This window comes from Athene noctua, chromosome 28, assembly GCF_965140245.1.
Source record: "Athene noctua chromosome 28, bAthNoc1.hap1.1, whole genome shotgun sequence".
NCBI classification, from domain to species: domain Eukaryota; kingdom Metazoa; phylum Chordata; class Aves; order Strigiformes; family Strigidae; genus Athene; species Athene noctua.
Genome location: NC_134064.1, coordinates 4,027,295 through 4,051,283, shown reverse-complemented (window position 1 = coordinate 4,051,283; position 23,989 = coordinate 4,027,295). Strand labels below are relative to the sequence as shown.

Sequence of the window (23,989 nt, the reverse complement as noted above, 5' to 3'; positions counted from 1 at the left end):
AATGGATTTGAGTTTATTTTATTTTCCCCTGCAGTATGTATAAAAAGAAAAAAAAAAAAAAAAGCTAAAGGAGGAAGGAGGTATTTGAGGAGAAGAAGGAAATACAGGAGGTTTTTTTTCTTTGGCAGCATTTCACTTCTTTAATTTCTGTGTTTTTCAGCAAGCATTGCACTGGTGGGTATATCTCCACTGTAAAATAAATATAAAAATGACTGAGAGTTTTTAACTTCCTTTAGTTAATAGGAGTTAGCTAATGTAAACAGCTGGAGAGATAACTCAGCTTTAGCTAACTGTCAGATTGAGATCTGCTCTATATTTCCCTGAAAGCTAACACAAGTTGCCTTCTCTTTGCAATTATTTCTATGCAAGTTAAGAACACTTTTTTTTCTTTGTTTGCTAAATATGTCTCTACTATCTTCCCTGTAGGAACTAAAAGACTCATCTACCCTCCACCAGCCCCTTCGCATTTGTTTAAATCAGAAGGAAGATGGCTATTTATAACTCCCTTTAGATTTGTGTTCTCAGGGGGCAAATTACGAGTAGTTTACATCATTCATGTTCTTTGCAGAGACCAGAATGGGGAAATAATTGAAATGAGTCTCTCTTTCTGCTGTGTGGGAGCAGTTGGGCTTCAGAGTTAAACATTAACAGCTTTGATCCAGAGAACTGACGCTGGGCAGCTGCTGCCTGAGTGGACCAGCAGTGTACCATTGCCCCGTGCCCACTAGCTGTTGGGTGAGATGTAGGCAAAAACCTCTTGACAGTCATTTTGGAGCAGCAGAACCGTAAACGTTGTCCGAGTAGATTAAAGTTTAATGTCCTTTGATTTGTGGTGCTTTTCTCTGAAAATGAGCTGCACTTGATGCTCAGTGCAAGTCAGAATCAGCCCAGTGACAGGCTCAGCGTGCAGTGGTGAAGAGAGGATGAGGCCTGGGTTCCCTTTTGAATGGTGTGTTGGTATAGGTGACACTTCTAAAGGCTTCATTATTTATCTAATCACATATTGCTACAAATATGGCAGGTTACCACATAGCAATCCAGTTCTTAATTACAGTGTCAAACTGAAGAGCCTTAAACTATAGGAAAGAGATGTATAAGTGTGTGACTGATTTGATTAGGGTGGAACCAGTAAATAGCATGAGAAGTATTTTCATTAATTAAAGATAACAGTAGAAGTGGCAGGAGGAGACTCTTCGCAGAGCAGGTTTTGATGTCCTGTTCCGTCAGTGCTTTATCATAACAGCTGCTGCATGAGATGAAAATGCAGTGACTGCAGCAAACTCGAGCTGGTGCCTGGGTAGACTGGGGAGGTTGGTGTCTGGGAATCCAGATGTGATTTTTTTATTGCATTTTTGGTCAACCTCTGGCACGGCGGTTTCAGTAGTTCTGACTGCTGGGGTAGTGCTTAAAAAGCGTGGGATGAGTCAAGACTGTGTTGCATTAAGTTCTGCTCGTATGTAAACAAAAATGAGTGCCCTGAAGATCAGATAATCTTCAGCCTTATTTGCTGCTAGACACCAGCCAGAGAGATTATTGTGTTTCCACAGAACTACTCTGATTTCCATGAAACTCTAGTCTGGAGGTCACACATAGACATGACAAGCCATGTGTGAGTTACCAGTGGTTAGAAAATGAACCTTGAAGTATAACATGCATACTGGCAGGGACGCAGTGTATCCCAGGTATCAGTGCATTTTGTTGTGGGGTTTGGTTTTTTTTCAATGTCATGGATTTTGAGTGTTTGATGGGACAGAGTAAGAGAGCGGGGAGCCATGAAAATGAGTCCATGGGTTCAGTTTGCTTAGTGTTCTGGCTTTAAAACATAGTTGCTAATGCTGTAAACAGTGGTGAGGGCAGGGATTCCAATTAACCGTGTTGCTAATGTTGTCAGTGTTGTATTCTGGTGACAAAAGGCCTTTTTTATATGTAACAAAGGGGCTGAAGAGTTCTTTAGACTGGTGAAAGCTATAGGAGGAACAGCCATGAGAAAAAGCCTATGTGGGCTTCAGTGTTGATCATCTGTTGTTCTTATTTATGTTTTGGCATCACCTTTAGACTTTTAAAAGCAACTAAAGTGTTTGCCTCAGAGTCTTACTGTCTAAATAGGCAATACAAATGGGAAACGTGCATAAAAAATGACTTGCCCCACGTCACACATTCTGAGAGTGGCAGAGGTAAGGAGAAAGAGCCTTTGTATATTAAGTTGGTGCTCCTGTCTCAATCTGCTGGTGTCAGCTCTCTGTCCTGTATGTTGAAAGCACCCATCATTGCAGTTTAAGTGCTGGAAAACACCAGAAGTCCATTTTTTTGTCTGTGAGGTTTTTCTGAAATAATGTCCTGAGGAAATAGTGAAAACCCTGAATCTTGAGACACTTGAACCAGCAGTGCAAAGTACTGGAGAGTTTGTTCCATGGGTCTAATCCTGTAGTGTCATACAGTGCTACTTTGAGATATTTTTAGTTAAATATAATTTGTATGGTAGATTCAGTTGAGTACATTTCAGAAAGCTCACTGAGCTCATTGTTTTCAGGCTATCACTAGTTTAAAATTGTCCCTTTTTTCCTGTAGGACAACAAGACAACGCAGTTTCGGCACGTCCAACAGATGACTTACAGCCTGATAGAATGGAGGTCACAGATACTGTCTGGGACTCTTCCCAAAGATGAGCTGGCTGAGCTCAAGAAGAAAGTCACTGCTAAGATTGACTATGGCAATAGGTAAACTCCAAACTATGTCTTGAAGGCAGAGCAGACTCCCCAATCCCAATAAAGGCTGTAGGTGGCTGTCAAAATGTACAAAATGGTGTAAATGGCTGCATGAGGGAACACTGAATTAGGCTTTGTGTTTTTCCTTGGAAAGGGGACGACTGCAGCTTTCAGTCCCCATCAGAATGTGACTAGCCTGGCAGGTGGGCATGTAGCAGTTGGTTCTTCATATGCCAGCAATCTCTTTGGTTTGGCAGGAAACGTTACCTGTCTTAATTCTGCAGAAATGCTGGCACATGATGGTATTTCCCGTGGAGCACAGTTTGTGCCTGACTAGCTGGAGCCAGGATTTGGCTGCCAGTTATGAACTAAACTGCTTTATCAGCAACTGAGTAATATGATTCTGTACACCAAAACTCCACCTTTCATTGGTTTGTACGGAACAGCGACTGTCTCCAGAACTCATTTATCTGCCTGTCAGACTTGATTCAGGTCAAACAATCAATTAAGAAGAAAGCTTATGGCAAAGAATACTAATTAGCCATAATCCATAAGCCTGATAGATATACATACCTTTCTTTAAAAAAAAAAACCCACAACTTTAAGTGAGAACAAAGAAGATGTCATCTTAGAATTAGGTTACCTGACTAATTATTTTTCCCTTTAATGGGAAAATGAGGGGTGAGGGATAAGTATTTCAGGACAGGAGAACAGCAATGTGATTATTACAAGGCATGGAGTTGGTGTGCACCGGCTGCCTAGTGCAGTCCACAGTTTGATCTGTGGTTTGTGCTCATCTCAGTCACCTTTGCTTCTTAAATATTGTGTTGCTTCTTTCATTCTCCTGACTTGCATGCTATTCAGGATTCTAGGTTTGGACCTGGTTGTACGAGATGACAATGGGAACATCTTGGACCCAGATGAAACCAGCACAATCTCTCTCTTCAAGTCCCATGAAACTGCCTCCAAAAGGATTGAGGAAAGAATCCAGGAAGAGAAGGTACATCTCTTGTCGCTGGCTTTTTCCTCTTTAAGTAACTAGTACCCCCTGTATCTGTGCATTCCTCTTAAGGATACTGTGCTACTTTGGCAGCAGAACTAAACTCTACTGTGTTTGTTTTTAATGGGAGTTTTCTCCTTCTTTGCAGTCCCTGCAACAGAATTTGGACCTCCGAGGGCAGCCAATATTCAACACAACACATACGTACAGCCTGTATGTAAACTTCAAGAATTTTGTCTGCAATATTGGAGAAGATGCAGAGCTGTTAATGAGCCTCTATGATCCTGACCTCTCCAAATTCATCAGGTAGGGCTTGTTTTGTAGGGGCATAAACAATTTACCCATCAGAGTGGTCATTCTAAGGAAGCCAGCAGAGGTTAGAAAGGAAGATCCAGGAGATGAGTTTTTCTGTTCTGTTGGTTGCTGCCTCAGTAGTGATTTGGAAGGTTATTTAATTTCAGATGAGATGGGAAGACAAGGTTCTGAGCCCATGCACTCTCCTTCTTAAAGCTGGATATTTTTGTGATATGTTAGTTAAAATCTCAGATTGTCTCTTTATGTTCCTAAGTTTCCCTACTGTTGCCACTAGCCTTGATGCATTTGATTAATTGCTTCCTGTTAACTCATGTATATGCATGATGTTTGCTGTCAAGTCAGTACAAGTCCACACCTAAGAGTTGAGCATCTGGTACTGGTAGGAGAAGATATGAAGAACTTTATCAATGAAGCATGTACGTGTCAGGCACCCTCTGTCTCCATCATTGAAGTTATCAGGTGTGGACGTGGAGTCAGAGTTCTGTAGGGGAGTAACTGAGAGTGCCCATCGACATCGTGCCTGCCTTCTGCCTTCTCTGAAATGAGTCACTTCAAAATCACTTTGGGATAGATTTCGGCAGAGTTTTTCAAATATTCCTAAAAGATCAAAATATTTTTCAACTTTTGCCCAGGGAATGGCAATGTCAGGTGTTGATTTATTTAATATCTTTTTTTCCTTCCTTTATTTCCAGTGAAAATTACCTGGTCCGTTGGGGCAGTAATGGGATGCCTAAAGAAATCGAGAAACTAAATAACCTTCAAGCAGTCTTTACTGTAAGTTATTGTATTTACATCCTGGAAATTCTTCCCCCACGCTTCAACCATCTGAGTTTTGGGTTCTTTCCTTCTCTTGTCCCTCCACCCAACAGAGAGGGATCATGTGGCATTTCGGGGTGTTTTCATGGATACTTAAGATCTTACAGGCAGCCTCAGAGGAATGCTCTGTAAAGTATTTTTTTTAATATATCAATCCAAAGCAGTAGTACAGTATTATTTTGCAAAGTACTGTCAGTGGATGTTGCTTACCTGTGCATTTCTGAAAACCCTATTAAACACTTCTCTGCTGGAGCCGAAGTGTACCGAAAATCTAAGCTTGAGATCATAGTTGGTTGTTGTCCATTGCTTTGCTGATCCTTCTCTTCTTCTTTGCAACAAGATGTTAATGGAAGAATTGCACCTGAGGGGAATAACTTCTAACCAGTAGCACTAACTGCTTTGTCATCAGGATCTACTATTTTGGCAATTAATATCACTTAACTCTCCTTTCAGTACTGTTGCTGGAGTGTGTTATCAAAGACTAATGGGATGTTTAAAAATTGCTGTGTGGAAATTGCTAGTGTTTTTGTAGTATGGATTTTTTCTTCCCTCAGGCTTGACTTGTTTTACTTCTTAAAAAAAATAATTTCCTTTTATATATGTGTACAATCTAACAAAAAGCCTTATCCCTTCTGTCCTTTTCTTTGCCATTCATAAAGTGGATTGATATAACTGTATTTTAAATAATTTCTAGGATTTAAGCAGTTCTGACTTGATCAGACCGAAAATCAGCTTGGTGTGTCAGATTGTGAGGGTGGGGCATATGGAGCTGAAAGATGGGAAGAAACATACCTGTGGACTCCGGAGGCCCTTTGGCGTGGCAGGTACGACAGATCCCATCAGTGGAGGAAATGGCATGGCCCAGTGGCTGGGACAGTGGCCCAGGAGTCCGTCAGCAAAGCCTGCTGACCTCGTAGTGTCACCATCTGTGGCTCCAACACAGGTGCTGACACTGAGCTGCATCCTCATAGTGCCCCTCTGAGACCTTTTAGTGAAAGGTCTGTGTGAAGATGAAGTTCTGGTCCTGTTCACTTTTTGTTTTGTCCCCCCCTAAAGAGATAACACGCTGCCATCAGTGCAGTAGACTTTTCAGATCTTTATCAAAAAGGGATTTGCTCCTCGTGACTGATGGGATAAAGCTGGAGATTTTAAAGGAGCCCTGGTGAATGAGACATCCAATTCCTGTTCAATTCCTGAGATCTCTTGAGAAGAGACTTGCTGGAAATTCGTGGTGGAAAACAATTTCAAAATAGTCAGCATTTGGAATCTAACTGTAATTTCTTTGCTTTGAAATGCCCGAGTACCATCTGTTTTTTATCAGAGTATATTCACCTTCACTGTCAGAGGCTGACTTACGCATCAACGAGAAGGTGCTTTTTGAAAAGTTAAAAAGAGATGGGTGCTCTCTGTTGCTGTCATGAGTGGCACTGGGCCAAAACAAGCAACTGTTGTTTCCATTCTGATAGGGGAAAGCTCTCTGTGTTCTTTAGCAACTTGGCAAACCTGTGTGATGAACTTGTGTTGTTGCAGTGATGGACATAACTGATATCATACACGGAAAGGTGGATGATGAAGAAAAGCAACATTTTATTCCATTTCAGCAGTAAGTACTGGACTTCAGAGCTCGTCACATATCTGGCTTATTTAAAGCAGTTGTCCTTTGGAGAAGGACAAATTTGTATGGGAGCCTGGCAGTGTACCAAGGTCTCTACAAATAGATTAGCTTATGGCAGTAGTCAGCTCTTTGAAGGAAAAGATTTTTGTCAGTCCTCTGAAGCTTTTGTTCCCCTTGATTTACATGTCTGTATGATAGGCTAAATTGCTTGGGGAGTTTTGGCAACGCAGCTAAAATTGCTGGGTACCCGTATCGTCTGAGGTAAGAAAGAAGAGCACAGTGTGAAATAACATCGTGGGGTCTGGGAGATGTGACCTTCAAAACTCTTAGGGGGTTGGGAGGCAAGATTTTCAGAAACACCTGAGCACAGAGAACACAACTCCTCCTTGTCACTACTCGTGGTCTCTGTGCATTGTCTGCCACTTAACTTCCCACAGTACACAGGAAGGGTGAGTAGAGGGCAATAGGAAAGGGATTTCTTCCTCCTTCTGGGAAAGAAAGCCCCAATGTGTTTTGCATTTCTGTACTGCTGGTTAGACTTGTGTGTTCTGCCTGCTCTCTGATTGCTCACTTTTTCAGCACATTAAAATAACTAAAACAAGGCTTGTTTGGGTAGACTCAGCAGTGTTGTTACAGTCCTAAATACAGCAATCCATTTGGTGTAGCCATATGTTATTATAAGGTATTTTCGGGGGAGATTGTGTGGGTTTGTTTGTTTTCTGGTTGTTTTTTTTTTTTCCTCTTACCCTTTCAGGGCCTGAAAGGCTGAAAAGACGGATGTCTTTTCCTTCCCAGAATAAGGATGGTCTTTTTTTCTTTTTTCCATCTTTCTTTTGTTCTGATGAGGCTGAGTTTAGATCTTAATCTGGACACCTCTACAAGCATGGGGAACCTGTGAGGACATCATTTTGTAAATGCTTCGGATCGTTATTGACGGTGTGGGGACGGGAGTGAAGTCAGGTTCGAGATCCAAAGCTCAGTAGACGTGTTTGTGACTAGGGAGAGGTTCATCACTTGTGTGGCCTCACAGCAGTCGCTGGTTACGTTAACCTCTCCCTAGTTGATCTACACAGTCTCTTAGGGCCAGCTCTGAGGCACACCTGAAGACAGGGCTCGGCTCATCTCATGGGAGCACAAGGCTCTGTGCTGAGCTGTTCCTGCGTGGTGGCCCGTAGCTGGGCTTCACCTCCTTAGGTCTGCAGGGCAGCCTGTGGATGGAGAGCAAGAACAAAGCAGAGCAACATTTATGGTTGTCCTGAGGGCTCCTATTTCAGTATGACACAAATATAGTCATGGAGCCTTTCGGTCAATGTTAATTATCCTAAACCTGAGCTAGCACTGTGATATATTTCCTAATGTAAGAGTTTAAATGTATCTCTATTGGGTTTGTCCAGGTCAAGAAGAAGAAAAAAAATTCCCATGGAATCCTTTAAAAATAACATATTTCTTTGGAAAAACAGTCAAGCTGTCAGCCAGCCCTCTTCTTGCAGAGCACATGTCTGATGTTAGTCTGCTTCCCAGTCTCTATTGTTGTCCTTCTCAGGATTGCCATGGAAACATACATCAGACAGCGACAGCTAATCATGTCCCCACTGATAACTTCCCATGTGATCGGAGAAAATGAGCCCCTCACTTCTGTCTTCAACAAAGTCATCGCTGCAAAGGAAGTGAATCATAAAGGGCAAGGTACAGCAGTTGGGCGAGAAGCTCATGGAAGGGTTCCCCTTGCTTACGAAGGAAAATAAATGGCTTGTGAGAGTCCAGAGATCAAGGCTTCCCGGAGTTTGCTACCTTCCCTGAGCCAAACATACGGTCTGTTGGGAGCTAAGACAAAGAGAAAACTGGGAGCTGTTCTTGTGTGAAAAGAGCTTCTCTAGCTGCTAACTCGTTTGCTAGTAATGTAATATTTTTAAGGTAAAACTCTGTGTATGGACATAAAATATTTTTAAGTGAACACATTCTAAATGGCTTTGGGTTTAAACTGCATTATTCCAGGTTCTTCTGCTCTTGCTTGTGTGTTTGGCCTTTAGTCAGATACACTAGCAGATTCATCTCAGAAAGTTTGTATTTTACTTCAGAGAACGTACTTGCCCAGTAAAGACTTATTCAGTGTTAGGGACATGGACAACTGGGCAAGTGAGAATCAGCTTGGGGTACGTAAGGCACTGTTGTGTGGAGATCACACGAAGAAATAGTTTTCTCTTAAGCATAGGCTTAAATTTCCTGTTTTCATACATATTTTTTTTTCTGTAAACAAGTGCTACCTTTCTTTTCTTAGGTCTTTGGGTCTCCCTGAAACTGCTTCCTGGCGATCTAGCGCAGGTTCAGAAGGATTTTTCCCACCTTGTAGACAGATCAACTGCTGTGGCTCGCAAAATGGGATTCCCTGAGATAATCCTTCCTGGTAGGTCCCATATGCCTTTACGCTTCCATGGAGTGAAAGAGACAGCTGAAATTCTAGAATTTCTGCTATGAACAGATTTATTTTAAAACTATCTGAAAACTTGTTTTCATTTTTCTTGAAATTTCCAGCCAATCTTGCTTTTTTTTTTTTTTCTGTCAAAGAAGTGAAAACATGAGCTTCCTTTCTTATACTGAAAAATGTGTGTACTTTGTGGAAGATTTCTGTCAAAGAGACATTTGTGTTACATAGAGGTTCGACCCTTCTCTATTTAATCCATTTAGAGTGGATTTAGCCCTATAGAGCTCATTACATTAAAAAGATTTACATAAAGGCAGAGGTTTATAAAAAGACGAGTGGTACATTTTAAAAGATTTTGTATCATTTGAGATGCAGATGAAATGGTGTGATGTTGGGCGTCGTTAATTAGCTGATATCAGTAAAGGCTAAAAAGATGATAAGGATAACATGGTACCCAAGGATGTTAACTGTAAAACTGTGTGAGAAAAACAACTCATTGAGTGCTATGAATTTTAGGTGATGTTCGAAATGATATTTATGTGACCCTGATACAAGGGGAGTTTGACAAGGGGAAGAAGAAGACTCCCAAGAACGTGGAAGTCACCATGTCTGTACATGATGAAGATGGCAATCTCCAAGAGGTATGATGGCTTTTGCAGGGGGTCACAAGGGTGCTGTGTTCACTGGGTGATAGCTCCAGTCCCTGGGATCGTATGTGCCAACTGTGTGCAAGAACTGTGTGATAACGAGCAAGAGATGTTATAGGTGATCTCAGTGACCAAATTTAAAACCTCACTGATTTTTTTTTTTAAATTTATGCGAGCAAATCTTTAAAGATTTTGTAAAACTTTCAAAGAGGTGACATGCACTGAGATCCCTTGACTGTGAAGAGTAACTGACACTTAACTCTTCCTTGTACCAAAGGCTTTGAGTAACTGACAGTTACATGCTCTGAAAATTTCTGACCCAAGATACTTCTTGCTTTCATTCTGGACCTTACCTTTTCTTTCCCCCCCCCGCCCTTGTCTTTTTGTCCAAAGAAAGCTATCCATCCTGGTGCCGGTTATGAAGGCGTCTCCGAATATAAGTCTGTTGTTTATTATCAAGTCAAGCAGCCTTGCTGGTATGAAACTGTAAAGGTAGGAGTGTGTCATTTACAGTCTCGTAAACTTTCTTTGAGTGGAAAATGGAACCACTTTAAAATCAGTGGATGCATCAGTAACGGAATCTCTTGTAAATTGACCGGTGATGGAGAATGCTGGTGCTGGATTTTTCATTGTATTATCCTGTGCAGGTGTCCATTGCAATAGAAGAAGTCAGTCGTTGCCATTTAAGATTCACTTTCCGTCATCGGTCATCACAGGAGTGTAAGTATGAGAGAAGGAGGAGTACTGTACTCTCCTGCTCTCACTGAGATTTTCTGAGCATCCACCAAAAGTGTAGCGCTTGCATTTCTACTTATTTCCAGTGTAGTGGATTTTCTTGCAAGGACAGAAAAATCATTCAGACTTTTTACAGCCTTAAAAAAGGTTTTTTGGTGCTTCCAAAACTGAAACTGAACTGGTGGTTCTAAAACTGAAATTAGATAGGAAGCACCACGTTAGCCCCATTGAAAGACAGTTGTTAGTGCTTACTGCTGCTTTGGCTTCTCGGTGTATGGTGTTATTTTTATTTCAGGACCTTCACAAAATTCAGTGCAAAGCCTGGTGGGCTTCTAATGGTCTTCCTACAGGAGGATTTCTAATTAGGTTAATGAAAGGCTAATGAGAAAGTTGGAGCCAGATGTTGCGTCAAACAACTTCAGAGCCCTGAAATGAGCAATAATGTGAGACTAAGTCCTTGGAGGGCTCTCAAAAAAATTCTTTCAAGGTACCTGGGAGATGCAGTGACATAATCCCACAACCATACCTCACAAGCAGATTTGCAAAATCCCAACCAAAATATCTATACAGTTGTATATGTCCATCTAGCAGCACAATTAACCCCTAAAATGTGGGTGGCAAAAGACGCTTCAGAGAGGGTGTTTCTATTTGTAGTTGCAGATACCTGCTGAGTGCCTTGAGATGGGAGGGAGAGAGAGAGAGCGCTCTTTCTGCTGGGGATCACAATGTTACTGGCTCCATCACCTTCCTGTGTGAGGCTCTTAAATGCAGAAGAAGCTGCATGTAGTTAGAGAGCTGCATGATGGATACTATAGGCATAAATAAGACGATTCTTAATGAAGATTTTCCTTTCTGTTTGCAGCTAGGGATAAGTCTGAGAGAGCTTTTGGCATGGGCTTTGTGAAGTTGATGAACGCAGATGGAACAACACTGCAAGATGGCAAACACAATTTGATTGTTTATAAGGTAGCTGGGGCATTTGCAGTCTTCACCTTTGTTTAACTAACCAAAACAACTCTCTTGGCTGACTTTTTTTCCCTCAAAATGTAAACATCATAACTGCAGAGATTTTTAACAATTTTTCTAGGATAATAGGACAGAAATCCCTCAGCTCTGCTTTCACTGATGGGTTTTCTGACTACAAGTACACAAATCCTTGTGTGTATGTGTATAGAGCGTTTTTTGTCTAACATCATCCGCTTAGTGTGCAACAAACAGGCCTGGTGCCTACCTGCTTTGGAGGATCAGTGTGTGATGGGGAGAGATAGTGCCTTTAATCACAGTAGAGTAAAAAGTTCATGCATTGCAGTAGAAAACTGTGAAGTGAGACGTGGGGGCAAATCCTCCTAAACTCTGTGGCTTGAATCGTTCTGAAAAGAGCTTAGTTAGTTGGCAGTATGGGCAACTTCTGTGCCGTAAAGTTAGAGGCCCAAACAGACAATGTGAGTAAGCAACTGTAGACGTGAGAAGGTGTTTAAATCCCTCCCTGGCTGTGACTGTGTTGAAGTGTCTCTGCAGATGAGAACTGCAAGAGGTCAGATGCTCAGCCCGGGATAACCCTTGTCTTTGCTGTGTTCAACCAACAGGGTGATAACAAGAAAATGGAAGATGCTAAATGCTACTTAACTCTTCCTTGTACCAAAACGGAGATAGAGGAGAAGGAGGCCCCATCAGGGAAAAATCTGCACCACCTAGCCAACTTCACACCCACTAAAGATAGTACAAAAGACAGCTTCCAGATTGCCACTTTGATCTGCTCCACCAAGCTCACCCAGAATGGTAGGTCTGGCCTTAGCAGCCTAGCTGTATCACACGGTGTATTTGAAGCAGAGAGGGCACTTTCTTTAAGCAGATTTTTTGCCATTGCAACAAGCGTAGGCAAAGCGCTTGTGCTTTAATCTTGCTGTTTCATGTGTCAGTGGCAGCCTGATCCCAGCATTGTTGGCATCACGTTGCCGGTACAAGCTACAAAGATGTTTACGCAGCCACTAAAGACCGTGTCACGTGAATATTTTATCCAAATTACCAATGCTAAACCAAACAGGTTTGTTGGCATGTATAGAAATGGCACCCATCGGTGTATATGTGTTTTCAGAATGATAAAATGTTTAAGGTTAATTATCTTCTTTCCTCTGCTTGTTAAGTACGTAGTAATTAGAACTGAACTCTTCAGGATGCTGTTACGCATTAACTCTGCACTGCATGCTGGCAAAGTGGTCAAAATGAAGAATGATGTATAGGTGAGAATGAATACAGTACGTGCTGGTAAATGACGTGAGATTTCCAGTAGCTCTGGAAGGCTCTTGGTATAACCCACTCTCTGACTTCGGGAAAGAAGCGTCTGAAAATGGCACCAGCCGTGGCTCCAGTGAAGTGTTGCCGTGTAGCTGCTGGGAGATGGGCATGAACTGTTCTGCTCGAGGGTTGAGCTTGGCCAGTTAGCTGAAGTTAAATGCCCCACTGACACATCCATGTGCATGAGGACTGAATCTGACTTCCATTCGCCCGTTTGCACCTTTCTGCCCTCCTTGCATGTTAACTCTGTCTCTGAATGTGGCATTCTTTGTCAAAGCTGTTAAGTTTCAAATGTATTCTTACATCTGAAGGTAGTAAATTAATTTAGTTTCACAACGGAGATGATATGTACATATTTCATTAACATGGCAGATGTGTGTGAAACCTGCCAGACTCGTATGACTGTAGTTTGTGATGAAACCCGAGGTCCTGGAGTGTCCCAGAACTGTGACAAATAGCTCTGCAGCTTAATACCATTTATACAAGAGGTTTCAATTTTAAGAACCATCGCCAAGAGGCTGCTCTAAAGTAAACACAAGCATTAGTAAGAAAAGTCATGCACAACATAAAATTCCTAGCTTGAGATTCCTTCTCTTGAGTGAATGAGAAGCCTGCAAAATTGTCTACCTTACGTTATCAAATTACACCAAAATTAACTTTCTTGCCAAGACAAAAGAACCATCTCAAGGTGGTAATCTGTACATCAGTGTGACTTTTCTGTGTAAGCTGATTCTAAAAATAACCTCTAGTGCTTGTTCTGTATTGTTCTGCGGCCATTACGTCAGCTGTGTTGTTGTAATCTGTTTCTAATTGCTGATGTTCTGTCCTTGGTAGTTGACCTGCTGGGTTTGTTGAACTGGCGTTCTAACTCTCAGAACATAGCTCACAACCTGAGGAAGCTCATGGAGGTGGAAGGAGGAGAAATTGTCAAGGTATGCATGGAGACCTGAATCTCCTTGTTATGCAGACACTTATGTATGTGCTTGATGATGACCTTGGAGGGTTGTAACTGGACTGTACCCAAAAGCTCTCTGTTACAGGCTAGGAGAGCTCTGCTAGCTGCTCAGCAACAGGAGAGCAAAAGCTATACTTTGCCCTAGGAGCTCTCATGAGTGGAATTCCCCAGAGTTACAGAAGTTAAATGTTACCAGCATCAGGGAGATAGCGGTGACTTTATTTCCCCCTGTATCCTTACGAAATAGATGCTACATTCAAAGCCTAATTTTTAATTTTCAGTAGTGGCTCTGGGTCTCCTTTGTGAATAGGGACTTGCTGTGGGTCTAGGAACAGAGTGCAGAGAAGGGCCAAAGAGCTTATAGTCAGAGTACCATGGGCAGCAGACCTGAAATGTGGAGAAATGCCACAGAAAATGGTCTGCTGGAGGGTTTAGTAGTAAGACATCTGTGGTTCCAAGTGCAGATCTTCTGGCATTATGCAAGGTCATGGATTTACTTAATGGCTGAACAACTGCTGAAGTAAATGCTGTGTCATTGCAGACCAGTCTTTATGTAAAATGTCGTGCCTTAGTACAGTATATGTGGTTGATTTGGCCCACTGCAAACTTAAACTATGTGGACAGAATTAAGTGTATTCACTAGGTCTCTTGCTAGATAAAAAGATAAATAGAACAGAAAGGTGGAGCTGATAAGCAAAGAACTTCCTTGCTTTAGTGAGGGAGAAGTGTGTGATGGTCATGACAAGCATGTGAATAAATAGAGGACTAAGATCCTTTTTAAAATGTTCTTTCATGGGCAGCTCTTACGGTTCAGCTGGGCTAGTCTGCAAAGAGAAAAGTGATCCAAAAGAGTAGGCTCTCATGCAGGAGTCCAGAAGTAGTCATCTCTTTCCACCCTTTTACTGTTCTTTTTCCCCTCTAGTTTTTGCAAGACACCCTTGATGCACTTTTCAATATAATGATGGAAATGTCAGAAAATGAAACCTATGACTTCCTTGTGTTTGATGCACTGGTGAGTGAGTCTTCTTTTGTGAATTTAGAGTATTCTTTTTTCAGCCACATTTTCAGTCTGTTCCTGGTGCTTCCTTTCAATGAGTGGTTGGTATTTTGCTCTGAGAAATAAATATTTAAACACTTCTCCAGGCATTTTCAGGAGCTAAGACTGAGATACACATTGAGCATTTTAGTAACCACAGTGAGAACAGTGATAAACGTCACATAATTTATAGTAATTTCTTCAGGTAACTTCTTACATTAAGGCAGTTTACAGAAGAGAAAAGCCATATTATCTAGCTGAAGCGCAAAGTGAAATGATTAGTTCAGGGTCGTGGTGGTGGAGGATTTGTGGCTGTGGTGGGAGTGGAACCTGTGCACCCTAATCCTAGGCCAGTCCTTAGGCAGTGGGGATGGCTGCTCCTCTGAACCCTTACGGAAGGATTGTAATGAGTAAAAGAGTTCACAAGGAGTTTTCTACTTCTTTGGAGAGCCTGCTTAGTATGTGTGTGAAAGGCTCTGGCGTTGGTGAGCAGTGCAGTAACAAGGCTGCGTGCTTCGTGCTGATCCACCAATACCTGCTTGGCAGTTCAGGAAGAAATAAGAAGTCAGATGTATCCAGCTGACACTGGTCGGAGGAGTGAACACAGGAGGACAGAATGTCCTACATGTCGTTTTAGTAACAGGCCTGAATGTTTGCTGGGAGTATATAAATCATCAGAATCTCAGGTTCTAGCTTGAAAAGCATCATTTTTTAGCTTTGAAAAATGGCTTTCAGCAGCTCTCTGCCTGTGTAACGACAGTGTCACATAAAGACTGTGAATAATGCTGTTTCCTCTATCACTGCTGCTGCTTTGAGAAGTAGCTCCCTTTTATCTCTTAAGATTTTCAATCGAAATGCTGCTATGACCTACCTTCCCTCTGAGCAATGAGGTAGCTGCACACCCCACAGTATTTAGTCACTATTAGAATATGAATAACACTAATGCTGTTAGAAAACCAAACAAAAAACGATGCCCCAGCAAAATAAATGACATGCAATTAGAGACTGTGTTCTGTTCGAGTTAGTTAGAGGTTGTACAGCTCTGTACATCTGTTTCCTTTTGAATTTTTGGCAGGTATTTATTATTTCTTTGATCGGAGACATCAAGTTCCAGCATTTCAACCCTGTACTTGAAACTTATATTTACAAGCACTTCAGTGCGACCCTGGCGTACGTGTAAGTATTGGTCACCACAGACCCACGGGCTGTCGCTCAGACGGCGTCTCATGATCCTCTCAGTAAACCAATGGGATAAAGGCAGCATAGACCAGACAAGAGTGTTCTGCCTGATTCTTCTCTGCTTTCAGGAGAAAGAAACCCTGTAATTACCCCTTTACCCTTTAAAAAGTTTGTTTAAAGAATTTTTTCTGTAAGGAAACTGCTGTCACGGAGAAACACGTGTGAGACTTTGTGATTCAGGCTCTCTTTTGACCTGTAGTCCTCTCTCTGTGTGTGTTTGTGTTGTAAAAACATCTTCATGTTTTTACATGATTGATTTCCTATAGAAAATGGGTTTAATGAGGTTAGTCTGTGTACATCTCTGCCTTACAACTTTTGAGTGCTTTGGTCTAGTATTGCTGTAGAAGTCTGGTGGGGCACGGTAGGGATGGTGGTTATGGGTATATGCAGAAGACAACAGAAAATATCATAAGTTGGTATGTGGGGGAATTGATGAAGGAACACAGATTCATAAGAAATCTGGTCTGTTAGGTATTGCTCCTTATGGAACTCTTTTGTCTTGCCAGTAGCTGCTTCAATCTTTCAGTCCACCCCACCCCAAAAGTACTTTGAGCAGAGGAAAGTTTGAAATAGTCTGTATACTTTGTACTCTGGGCTACAGTTTTAGGGTTATGGTGGGCAGAAGCAGAACCATGTGTGGCTGAAATAAGAAGAGCAATGCTGTGGTTGATGGTAGCAGAGGTAAGAGTGGTGTTCACCTCCACTCTCTGCCTACAGCCAAGCAGGTTGAGCAGGCCACAGACTTCAGAAAAGGATTAAATGTCACGGTGAGGTTTAAACGTGCAGGTTACACGAGATTACACTTAGTACTGAAACTCCCTCACATAGACTGTCATTGGTTCAGAAGAAATTTGCAATTCTTTGCTTTTGGATGTGTGGGTATGGACAGTGAGAGTAATTCTGTTTCCCTGTAGCATTTTTATCTGTTGAACTCAAAGCAGTTTAAAAAATTCCGGTCACAATCTTTAGTCCTATTTTATCAGGGAAGGAAGAGCTGACGTGCAGAATTTATTTAGGTACGTGTGAAAATTTAGTTGGCTTCATGTGCTTAAAAATGAGGCATTTGTTGAAGTGCTGTAGCTAGTCACAGCTTACGTGGCCAAGGATACCCAGAAAGGTGGTGGAGAAGCCAGGAATAGCACCAGGATCTCCTGACTTTCAGTTCCTTCATCTGGTGCCCCTCAACCTAAAGGTCATTCCCCTCATGGTAACAGGCAACTAAAACGTTAAAACTGAGGCCAGTAGGGAGGGCAAAAGCAGAAACCAAACTCCTTTTCCCCTCTAAGTCTATTCTTACTTTTACTGATGAGCATGAATTCCTAGTCCTGAGTATTCAGCTTCTTTTGGTGACTGTCAGCCTAAAGGTAGTTCTGTGAGGAAACACAATTCCGCAAAGCTCTCGCGTCCCCATCTCCTGGATTGATTTCTTCTTCCCTGCCCTGGCCACACAATCACTGCTTGCATATGATTTCCCTTCCTTCTTCCCTGTAACCTGTGGTAAAATCATCATTCTTATTTCTCTTCACTATAAATAAATTTCTTTGATTAACGAGCACCCTGTATTTTAGCTTTGTTCTTCCCTTGCCTTTCTTTTCAGCTGAGCTTAACAGTGTGATATCTGCATAATGCCAAGTGGACTGTGATGTTATATAGTGTCTTTCATGTGCTCCATGTGCCAGAATTTGACCAAGCAGGGCGTTGGATGCTGGGAGTGTGGCAAACAGAGCAAGCAAGCGCAAGAGCTGTTTTACACTTGGCCATCGCTCACGCACCGCTTTGGGTGCTGTGAGTTGTTTAATGAAGAGGATTTTCCCTGAATATTAGCTGCCGTAGCACGCACGGGTCGTGATCTGATTCAGCAGAGACTAGACAGCAAATACTCACCAATGTGTTTATGCAGCTTCTGCTCACAGCTCTCAGAGCGCTCAATATTGCTTCGGAAGAACTTTGTGCTCCACACGTGGGAGTTGCTAACGTGTGAAGGTGTCAGTCCACTCTCAGTAATAGGTTTTCCAGCTTCCTGAGCACTTCATTTTAGGGGAAAAAAAAAAAAGCGGCTCAAGAAGCTGGAATGTGTAGACGAATTTGTAGCCTTTTCTGAGAATTCGTGAACCGGTTATGAAAATCTGGCATCCCATGAAGCCAAAGGTTTCAGAAGGAAATAGGCTGTGAAGAGGAACCCCTGTCCGATACCTGTTTATTAGACTGTAGTTCCTCTCTGGCATAAGGAAGCTGAGCTTCCACAGAAACGCAACTGTGTCTATATTTATTCTCCTTTTTTGTGTTATTTCTAAAGGAAACTCACCAAAGTACTGAACTGTTATGTGGGAAATGCTGATGACTCCAGCAAGACAGAATTGCTGTTTGCTGCTCTGAAAGCCTTGAAGTACCTATTCCGGTTCATTGTTCAGTCACGAATACTGTACCTGAGGTGAGACCAAGGTCACTGCCATCCTTGTATCTCCTTTTGGCAGTCAGTGAGAGTTACTTCCAGTCAATACCACTGGAGGATATATTCTTTCAGCATATCCTCTATCCTTGAACTATTAAGAGGAGTATCTTTCTGCCTTTTTGGCTACAGCTGGAGCAAATAAGTTGAGTAAAAATTGAAATTGCTGATTTGAAGAGGAGAATCCTTCCAGTCACCCATAGCATGCTATAAGCACTGTGTGGTAGTGCTGAAAAGGAACCCGTTATTTATTAAGAAGTTAAAACGGGGAATGACTTCCTCATTTTAAGAAACTTTAAGAAGCGAATGCACACATGGTTACTTGTTCAGTGAGGTGAGGATGACATGTTGTCCCCTTAGGGTATGGTCAATGACAGTGGTTTACCATAGCCTCAGAATACGTTTTCAGAGATTTAGGGTGAATGTTTGGAATCCTTTCCTCGTGTTCATTCTGGCTTTTTTATTTAATACAGAATGAGCTACTTGGTTCTTGGAACGCAAGCAGAATTTGATGCAATGGCAGTTTCCAAAGTGCAGCTTTTTCCTTATAACAGATTACAGCAGGAAGTTACTGCAGAATCCCTGATGCCGTTTTTACATTTATGTCTTTGTGGAAGGAGATTGCAGTAAAATGTTGTTCCACGGGATAAAATCGTATTTCAACTACTATGACACGGTTAGCCTAGATTTATGTGTAAAACCAGCTCTTTCTGTTCTTTGTAGTTTTTATGGGAAAAGTGAAGATGGGAATGAATTTAATGATGCAATACGCAAGCTGTTCCTCTCCTTCAATGTCCTCATGGACCGGCCTTTAGAGGAGGCTGTCAAGATTAAGGTAGGCATAATTTTCAGGGAGAGGTAATATCTTTTATTAGATCAACTGATACAGTCCGGGGGGGGGGAGGGTAGAAAAAGGGACAAGCTTTGAGGCACATAAAACCCATGCACATGAGTCACACCACCTCTGAACGTCTCTTTTCTTCAACTGTGTGTAGCAGGAAAGGAATATTTAAACTCCAAAGTTTATCAAATAAAGATGAGAGCTGTGGCTTTGCAGAAAACCCTTCAACATCTGCTAGGATGAAAGCTAAGAACCAGTGAAGGTGTAATCTACTGCAGTGAGGAAGACACTTCAACCAGTAACACCAAGCTTGAGGGTGATGGAGATAGAAATGTTAAACTACTGCAAAAATCAATGTAATGTTGGGAATGGGAGTAATGACAAAGTAAATGGTTTCTAAACGTATCTCAGATTTTTTTTTATACTTGTTTTTCCAGTGTCAACTGGATTTATGACCCTTTTGTTTAAGATCTGAGGAAGAGCAGAGCAGCCATGCAGTGAGGCTACTAAATTGCTGAAGGCGATGAGGCCTTGAGATTGCTTTCTTCATTTCAATTCTTCTAGCCAACATGCTTTTCTCTGTTTGAAGGAAAGATTGATTCTAAACTTCTAACTAGTGATTTAAAGCCTGGCTCTGATTCTCATGCAGTCAGAACACCTGCTGGCAGCAGCCATAGAACATCACAGAGGGACCTTTAGTTGCTGTTGCACTCAGTTGTCTGGATGTTACTACCTAGATAACTTACTGCTGTGTACACGGACATGCTGAAGTATGTAGAACACTGAGCCAGTTTAACTGACTAGTGCTTTTCATGTCAGGCTATAAGGAGCTTAATCCCTGGAACTGCAGGATGTTTGCAAAAAATAAAGAAAAAAAACTTGGCTATGAATCCTTCCTCCTTCACCTTTTCCGCTCTGCACTGCAGATGTGTGGTTGCTGGAGGCTCTCTGGATTCATAAATTTAATCTTAAGCCAGTTTGCTACAGGTGTCTGCGTATTTGCTCTTGACAAAAACTAGATTTGCCATGTGAGCTATGGGCATTGTTGTTGAGACTTTATACCCTTTTAGAATGAACTAACTCAGTTTCCATGTGTGTTTTATGTCCTTGTTTTTGTTTTTTTTTCTTGCAGGGTGCAGCTTTAAAGTATTTGCCAAGCATCATAAATGATGTCAAACTAGTATTTGAGCCTGTTGAGCTCAGGTAACCATATTAAGTTTGTTTGTCCTCTAAACCCAGCTCGTCTGTTGGGAAGAATTTTGGAAACTTTCCTAAAAATAGCCACTCTGATTCTGACACGACGATGCACACACTGTGCATGAATTTGAGGAAGTGCTTGCAGGGCTTTAAGGGAAGTCAGTTTAGTGCAGAGGAATCTGTGCATCTCACTGCTCGCTCTGAGGCACTTTGAGATTTTACTGAAAACCAAAATTTGAGGACTGGGGAGTGATATCTTGAAATGCAAGTTTCCACCAGTTCTAAACCAAAATGTGTGACAAGGACATGGCCTTGGTCAGGAAAACGAAAGTTGTATTTATTCGGGAAATTCACAACACTGTGTGGATTTCTGTTCTTTGGTGCTCACAACTTTGCCCAGAACCTCCCAACCATGCCTTCTTGTTCTGACACAAATAATTTCCTCATAAACACTAGACAGACAGCAAACAGAATTTAATTTAATGGAATCTCAGATTGAAATGAGTCATCACTCTTGATGAAAGGGGCATCTGGAAGGATATGCTCTTGCCGTTGTGTAGAGCAGTATTTCAAGTTTCAGCAGTGGTCTGCTGAGGCTTTGCAAAATTCTGCTTTCATTCTGGATGAAAGTAAGTATGATTATCTTACGCTGGCACTGGAGGGCAGATAGCATTGACTATTTGTAAGCTCTTGTGATGTATCTAGCATGTCTTGGGTCGCAAGCTTCAGTTTAATAGGTTTGAGCCTGAAGTTTCCTAATACTGTTCCGGTTTAGTAAAAGTCCTGTGCAAAATTTCTTGAAAATAAGTTAGGGCTCCCTCATAACTTGCCTGGAGACCACCTGCAGGTGCCACACGGTGACAGAACACCCGGTTGTGCAGGACAGTGTAAGTGTAGGATGGAATCATGTTGGGTGGAAATGCTGATCATCTGCTTCCTTTGTGGTTTTTACACTAGTGAACTGTTCAGCAAGTTTATCCAAAGTATTCCTGACAACCAGTTAGTTCGACAGAAGCTGAACTGCATGACCAAGATAGTGGAGAGTGACCTGTTTAAACAGTCTGGTAAGTAGCAAATTGGTGTCTCTAGATGCTGCCTGGGGCCACACACCCTTAAAAACAAAAATATCTTTCAAGGTCAGTGTCTGTCAGTCATCAGTGGTGGTCTACCGTTAAATCCATCTTTAGAAATATTCCTTGTCATGGAAAAACTGAAATTTCTTTGCTGTTGAGTCTTTATACAACGCCTGATACTGTAGGATCCTGATCCAGTGTGTTGATTTGGAAGGAGGCAGAAGGTGAGAGTGCACTGTTTGATGCAATACATATAATTACAGGTTATTTATGACTCTCTCTAGCCTGTTAGTGATAACTCAAGCGGATTTAAGCGTGTTTTGGTGTCCAAGGTAAAGTTATGAGCAGAAAGCTAATATGTGGTACCCCTGTATGCTGAATGCTGAAGAACTTCCTGAGGCCAACAAGATGTGGTGCTCTGTTTCCTTTTTTAGAATGCAGAGATGCTCTTCTGCCACTGCTAATAGATCAGCTAAGTGGCCAGTTGGATGACAATTCAAACAAGCCTGACCATGAGGCCTGCTCACAGCTACTTAGCAATGTTCTCGAAGTCCTGGATCGGAAAGATGTGGTGAGCATGAACTGTCAAGGGTGCAAATTAAGGTTAATTCTTCTTTCGAGAAGTTATGGCAAAGAAAAGTTCTCAGCTTATGCTTTAAAGAATTACCAAGTTCTGACGTTTTGCAGAAATTGTGTTGCATTGCTGTAGACTTCTCTGAATCTCTTTGCACATAAAGTAGCTGTGTCTAAAAGGGAGCCATGAAAGGTTGAATTAGTGGTTATCACTACAGTACAAAAAGCAATTGCTTTCCTTTCCAGGGACCAAAATGTTATTCCCAGCTACTTTGGTAGCTTGTTGAATTATTTGGAGCAAGTCATAAAAGTATTTGGTTTCTCATTTTCTCTGCTATGAAATAGGGACAACAATCATTATTCAGTCAGGAGAATAGTACTCGCCACATTAGTGACGGAAATTGATTCTAAGTTGCTCTGAAAAGAGTAGTTTGAACTGAAGAGCTGTTCAGGGAAAACTAAGCCAAATCAAAGCACCAGCTTTGGTTTAGCTATGCCAGGATGAGCTAATGAAGCTGCTGTAGATCAATTATGCTAGTTATCCACCAAATGTATACCTAGAGTATTTGAATCGATTGCTCATGTGGTTTAAATCTCCTTTTCTACATCCTCTGATAACAATTAACCACTGTCAGGGCAGTCCTCCCACACAGGGAGCACTCTGTAGAACAGTATACATTAAGAATTGTCTCCGACTTCCCTTATTGGATGTCCCCAGGGTCCCACTGCTGACCACATCAAGCTGATCATGGAACGCCTGCTAAGGAGAATAAACCGCACAGTGATTGGAATGAGCAGACAGTCTCCACACATTGTGAGAGCCTTTTACTTGCTTTGGTTATTACACTACCATTTGTTATAGTGGAATTTATTCTCCTGGGAGATTTCAGTGTGTAGCAGTGGTTTATGAAATCATCTTTCCGTTTCCTGCAGGGCTTCTGTGTCACTAAAACATGGATTTTGGTGGTTTTCTGAGACCAGGTATTAGGATACAAATAGTCCTGCTCCAGCAGCAGTTTGAACTGAATCACAGTTGTCTGTGATTTCTAGTTCCTTTGGGCCTTTGTGCACGGAGAATTTGGTTTCGGTGCAGTTTCTAATACACAAGGACTCTTTGCTGAAAAAATGCTCTTTGGCCACCTTGGCTGAACAGGATTAAATGCTGAAGGATGAGGCATCTCTAAGGGGCATTTCTGACTACTGAGTGGCATCTTAGAAGGTATAAGCAAGTTGATAGGTTTTAATTTGCCCTGTACTTCATGTACAGAATGATGGAAAAATCAGGAGCTTGGTGTACATAGAGATATCTTATTTTTGATAAATCAAAGGTCAAGTTAATGCTATTACCAGTATGTTTGCCCTGAGAATTACAGTTGGCCATAGTAAATGATAAAATTCTATAATCATTTAAGTTGGAAAAGACCTTTAAGACATGATGGAGTGGTTTGTATACATATATATATGTTCCATTGTTTGGAGGAGGTGTTTTTCTTGCAAACTGTGATCCCTGGGGAGAAAGACAGCTAAACCAAGACTTCCTACCTGAAATTTAGGAAGTCTTGACTGGTTTGGGGTAGAGGACTAAACAGTCACACAGACTGATGTAAGGACATGGATAATCTGGATTGTGATCAGTGATATTTGAGTAGGCAGAACTCTGAAAGCATCTGCCACACCTCAACCTTAGAGTTCTTAATACAGGAAAATAATCATATGTTTTGTTTTTCCTATCCTAGGGTATTTTTGTGGCCTGCATGACAGCCATCCTGAGGCAGATGGATGATTCCCATTACAACCATTACATCAATACTTTCAAAACCAGGCAGGACATTATTGTAAGTCAGCCTGGCTGGGGGATTAGCTCAGTCCATAAAGAATTACACTTTGCTTCTGAAAGGTCATTTCAAGTTGCTGTATTCAGTTTGGAGTGATTATGCTGTGTTCATCAGCAGTGACTTACAGGCACCTAACGCCACAGCCACTGGGGATATATTCACATCACCCCTGCTGGGTACACACAGTGGATGTTGCTGACTTAGTAGAGCCTGAGAATAGCATTTGTAGCATTGGGTAAAA

General features: G+C 41.7%; 1 protein-coding gene across 2 annotated transcripts in view; it reads left to right on the top strand.

The window, feature by feature from the left end:
• Nucleotides 1–23,989, top strand: part of DOCK5 (dedicator of cytokinesis 5) — a 69,517-nt gene that overhangs the window by 10,922 nt on the left and 34,606 nt on the right. Inside the window, exons 5-27 of one of the 2 annotated variants that reach the window (XM_074928737.1) lie at nucleotides 2,569–2,717; nucleotides 3,570–3,705; nucleotides 3,854–4,011; nucleotides 4,713–4,794; nucleotides 5,531–5,660; nucleotides 6,367–6,436; nucleotides 8,055–8,137; nucleotides 8,730–8,855; nucleotides 9,390–9,514; nucleotides 9,914–10,012; nucleotides 10,168–10,240; nucleotides 11,118–11,221; nucleotides 11,842–12,034; nucleotides 13,385–13,482; nucleotides 14,428–14,517; nucleotides 15,617–15,717; nucleotides 18,077–18,211; nucleotides 18,953–19,064; nucleotides 20,203–20,273; nucleotides 21,225–21,331; nucleotides 21,775–21,911; nucleotides 22,632–22,727; nucleotides 23,650–23,748. In XM_074928737.1, the coding sequence (XP_074784838.1) occupies nucleotides 2,569–2,717; nucleotides 3,570–3,705; nucleotides 3,854–4,011; nucleotides 4,713–4,794; nucleotides 5,531–5,660; nucleotides 6,367–6,436; nucleotides 8,055–8,137; nucleotides 8,730–8,855; nucleotides 9,390–9,514; nucleotides 9,914–10,012; nucleotides 10,168–10,240; nucleotides 11,118–11,221; nucleotides 11,842–12,034; nucleotides 13,385–13,482; nucleotides 14,428–14,517; nucleotides 15,617–15,717; nucleotides 18,077–18,211; nucleotides 18,953–19,064; nucleotides 20,203–20,273; nucleotides 21,225–21,331; nucleotides 21,775–21,911; nucleotides 22,632–22,727; nucleotides 23,650–23,748 (2,574 nt within the window). Of the gene's footprint in view, nucleotides 1–2,568; nucleotides 2,718–3,569; nucleotides 3,706–3,853; nucleotides 4,012–4,712; nucleotides 4,795–5,530; nucleotides 5,661–6,366; nucleotides 6,440–7,994; nucleotides 8,138–8,729; nucleotides 8,856–9,389; nucleotides 9,515–9,913; nucleotides 10,013–10,167; nucleotides 10,241–11,117; nucleotides 11,222–11,841; nucleotides 12,035–13,384; nucleotides 13,483–14,427; nucleotides 14,518–15,616; nucleotides 15,718–18,076; nucleotides 18,212–18,952; nucleotides 19,065–20,202; nucleotides 20,274–21,224; nucleotides 21,332–21,774; nucleotides 21,912–22,631; nucleotides 22,728–23,649; nucleotides 23,749–23,989 lie in introns of both variants that reach the window. The other variant, XM_074928736.1, reaches the window with a different exon arrangement.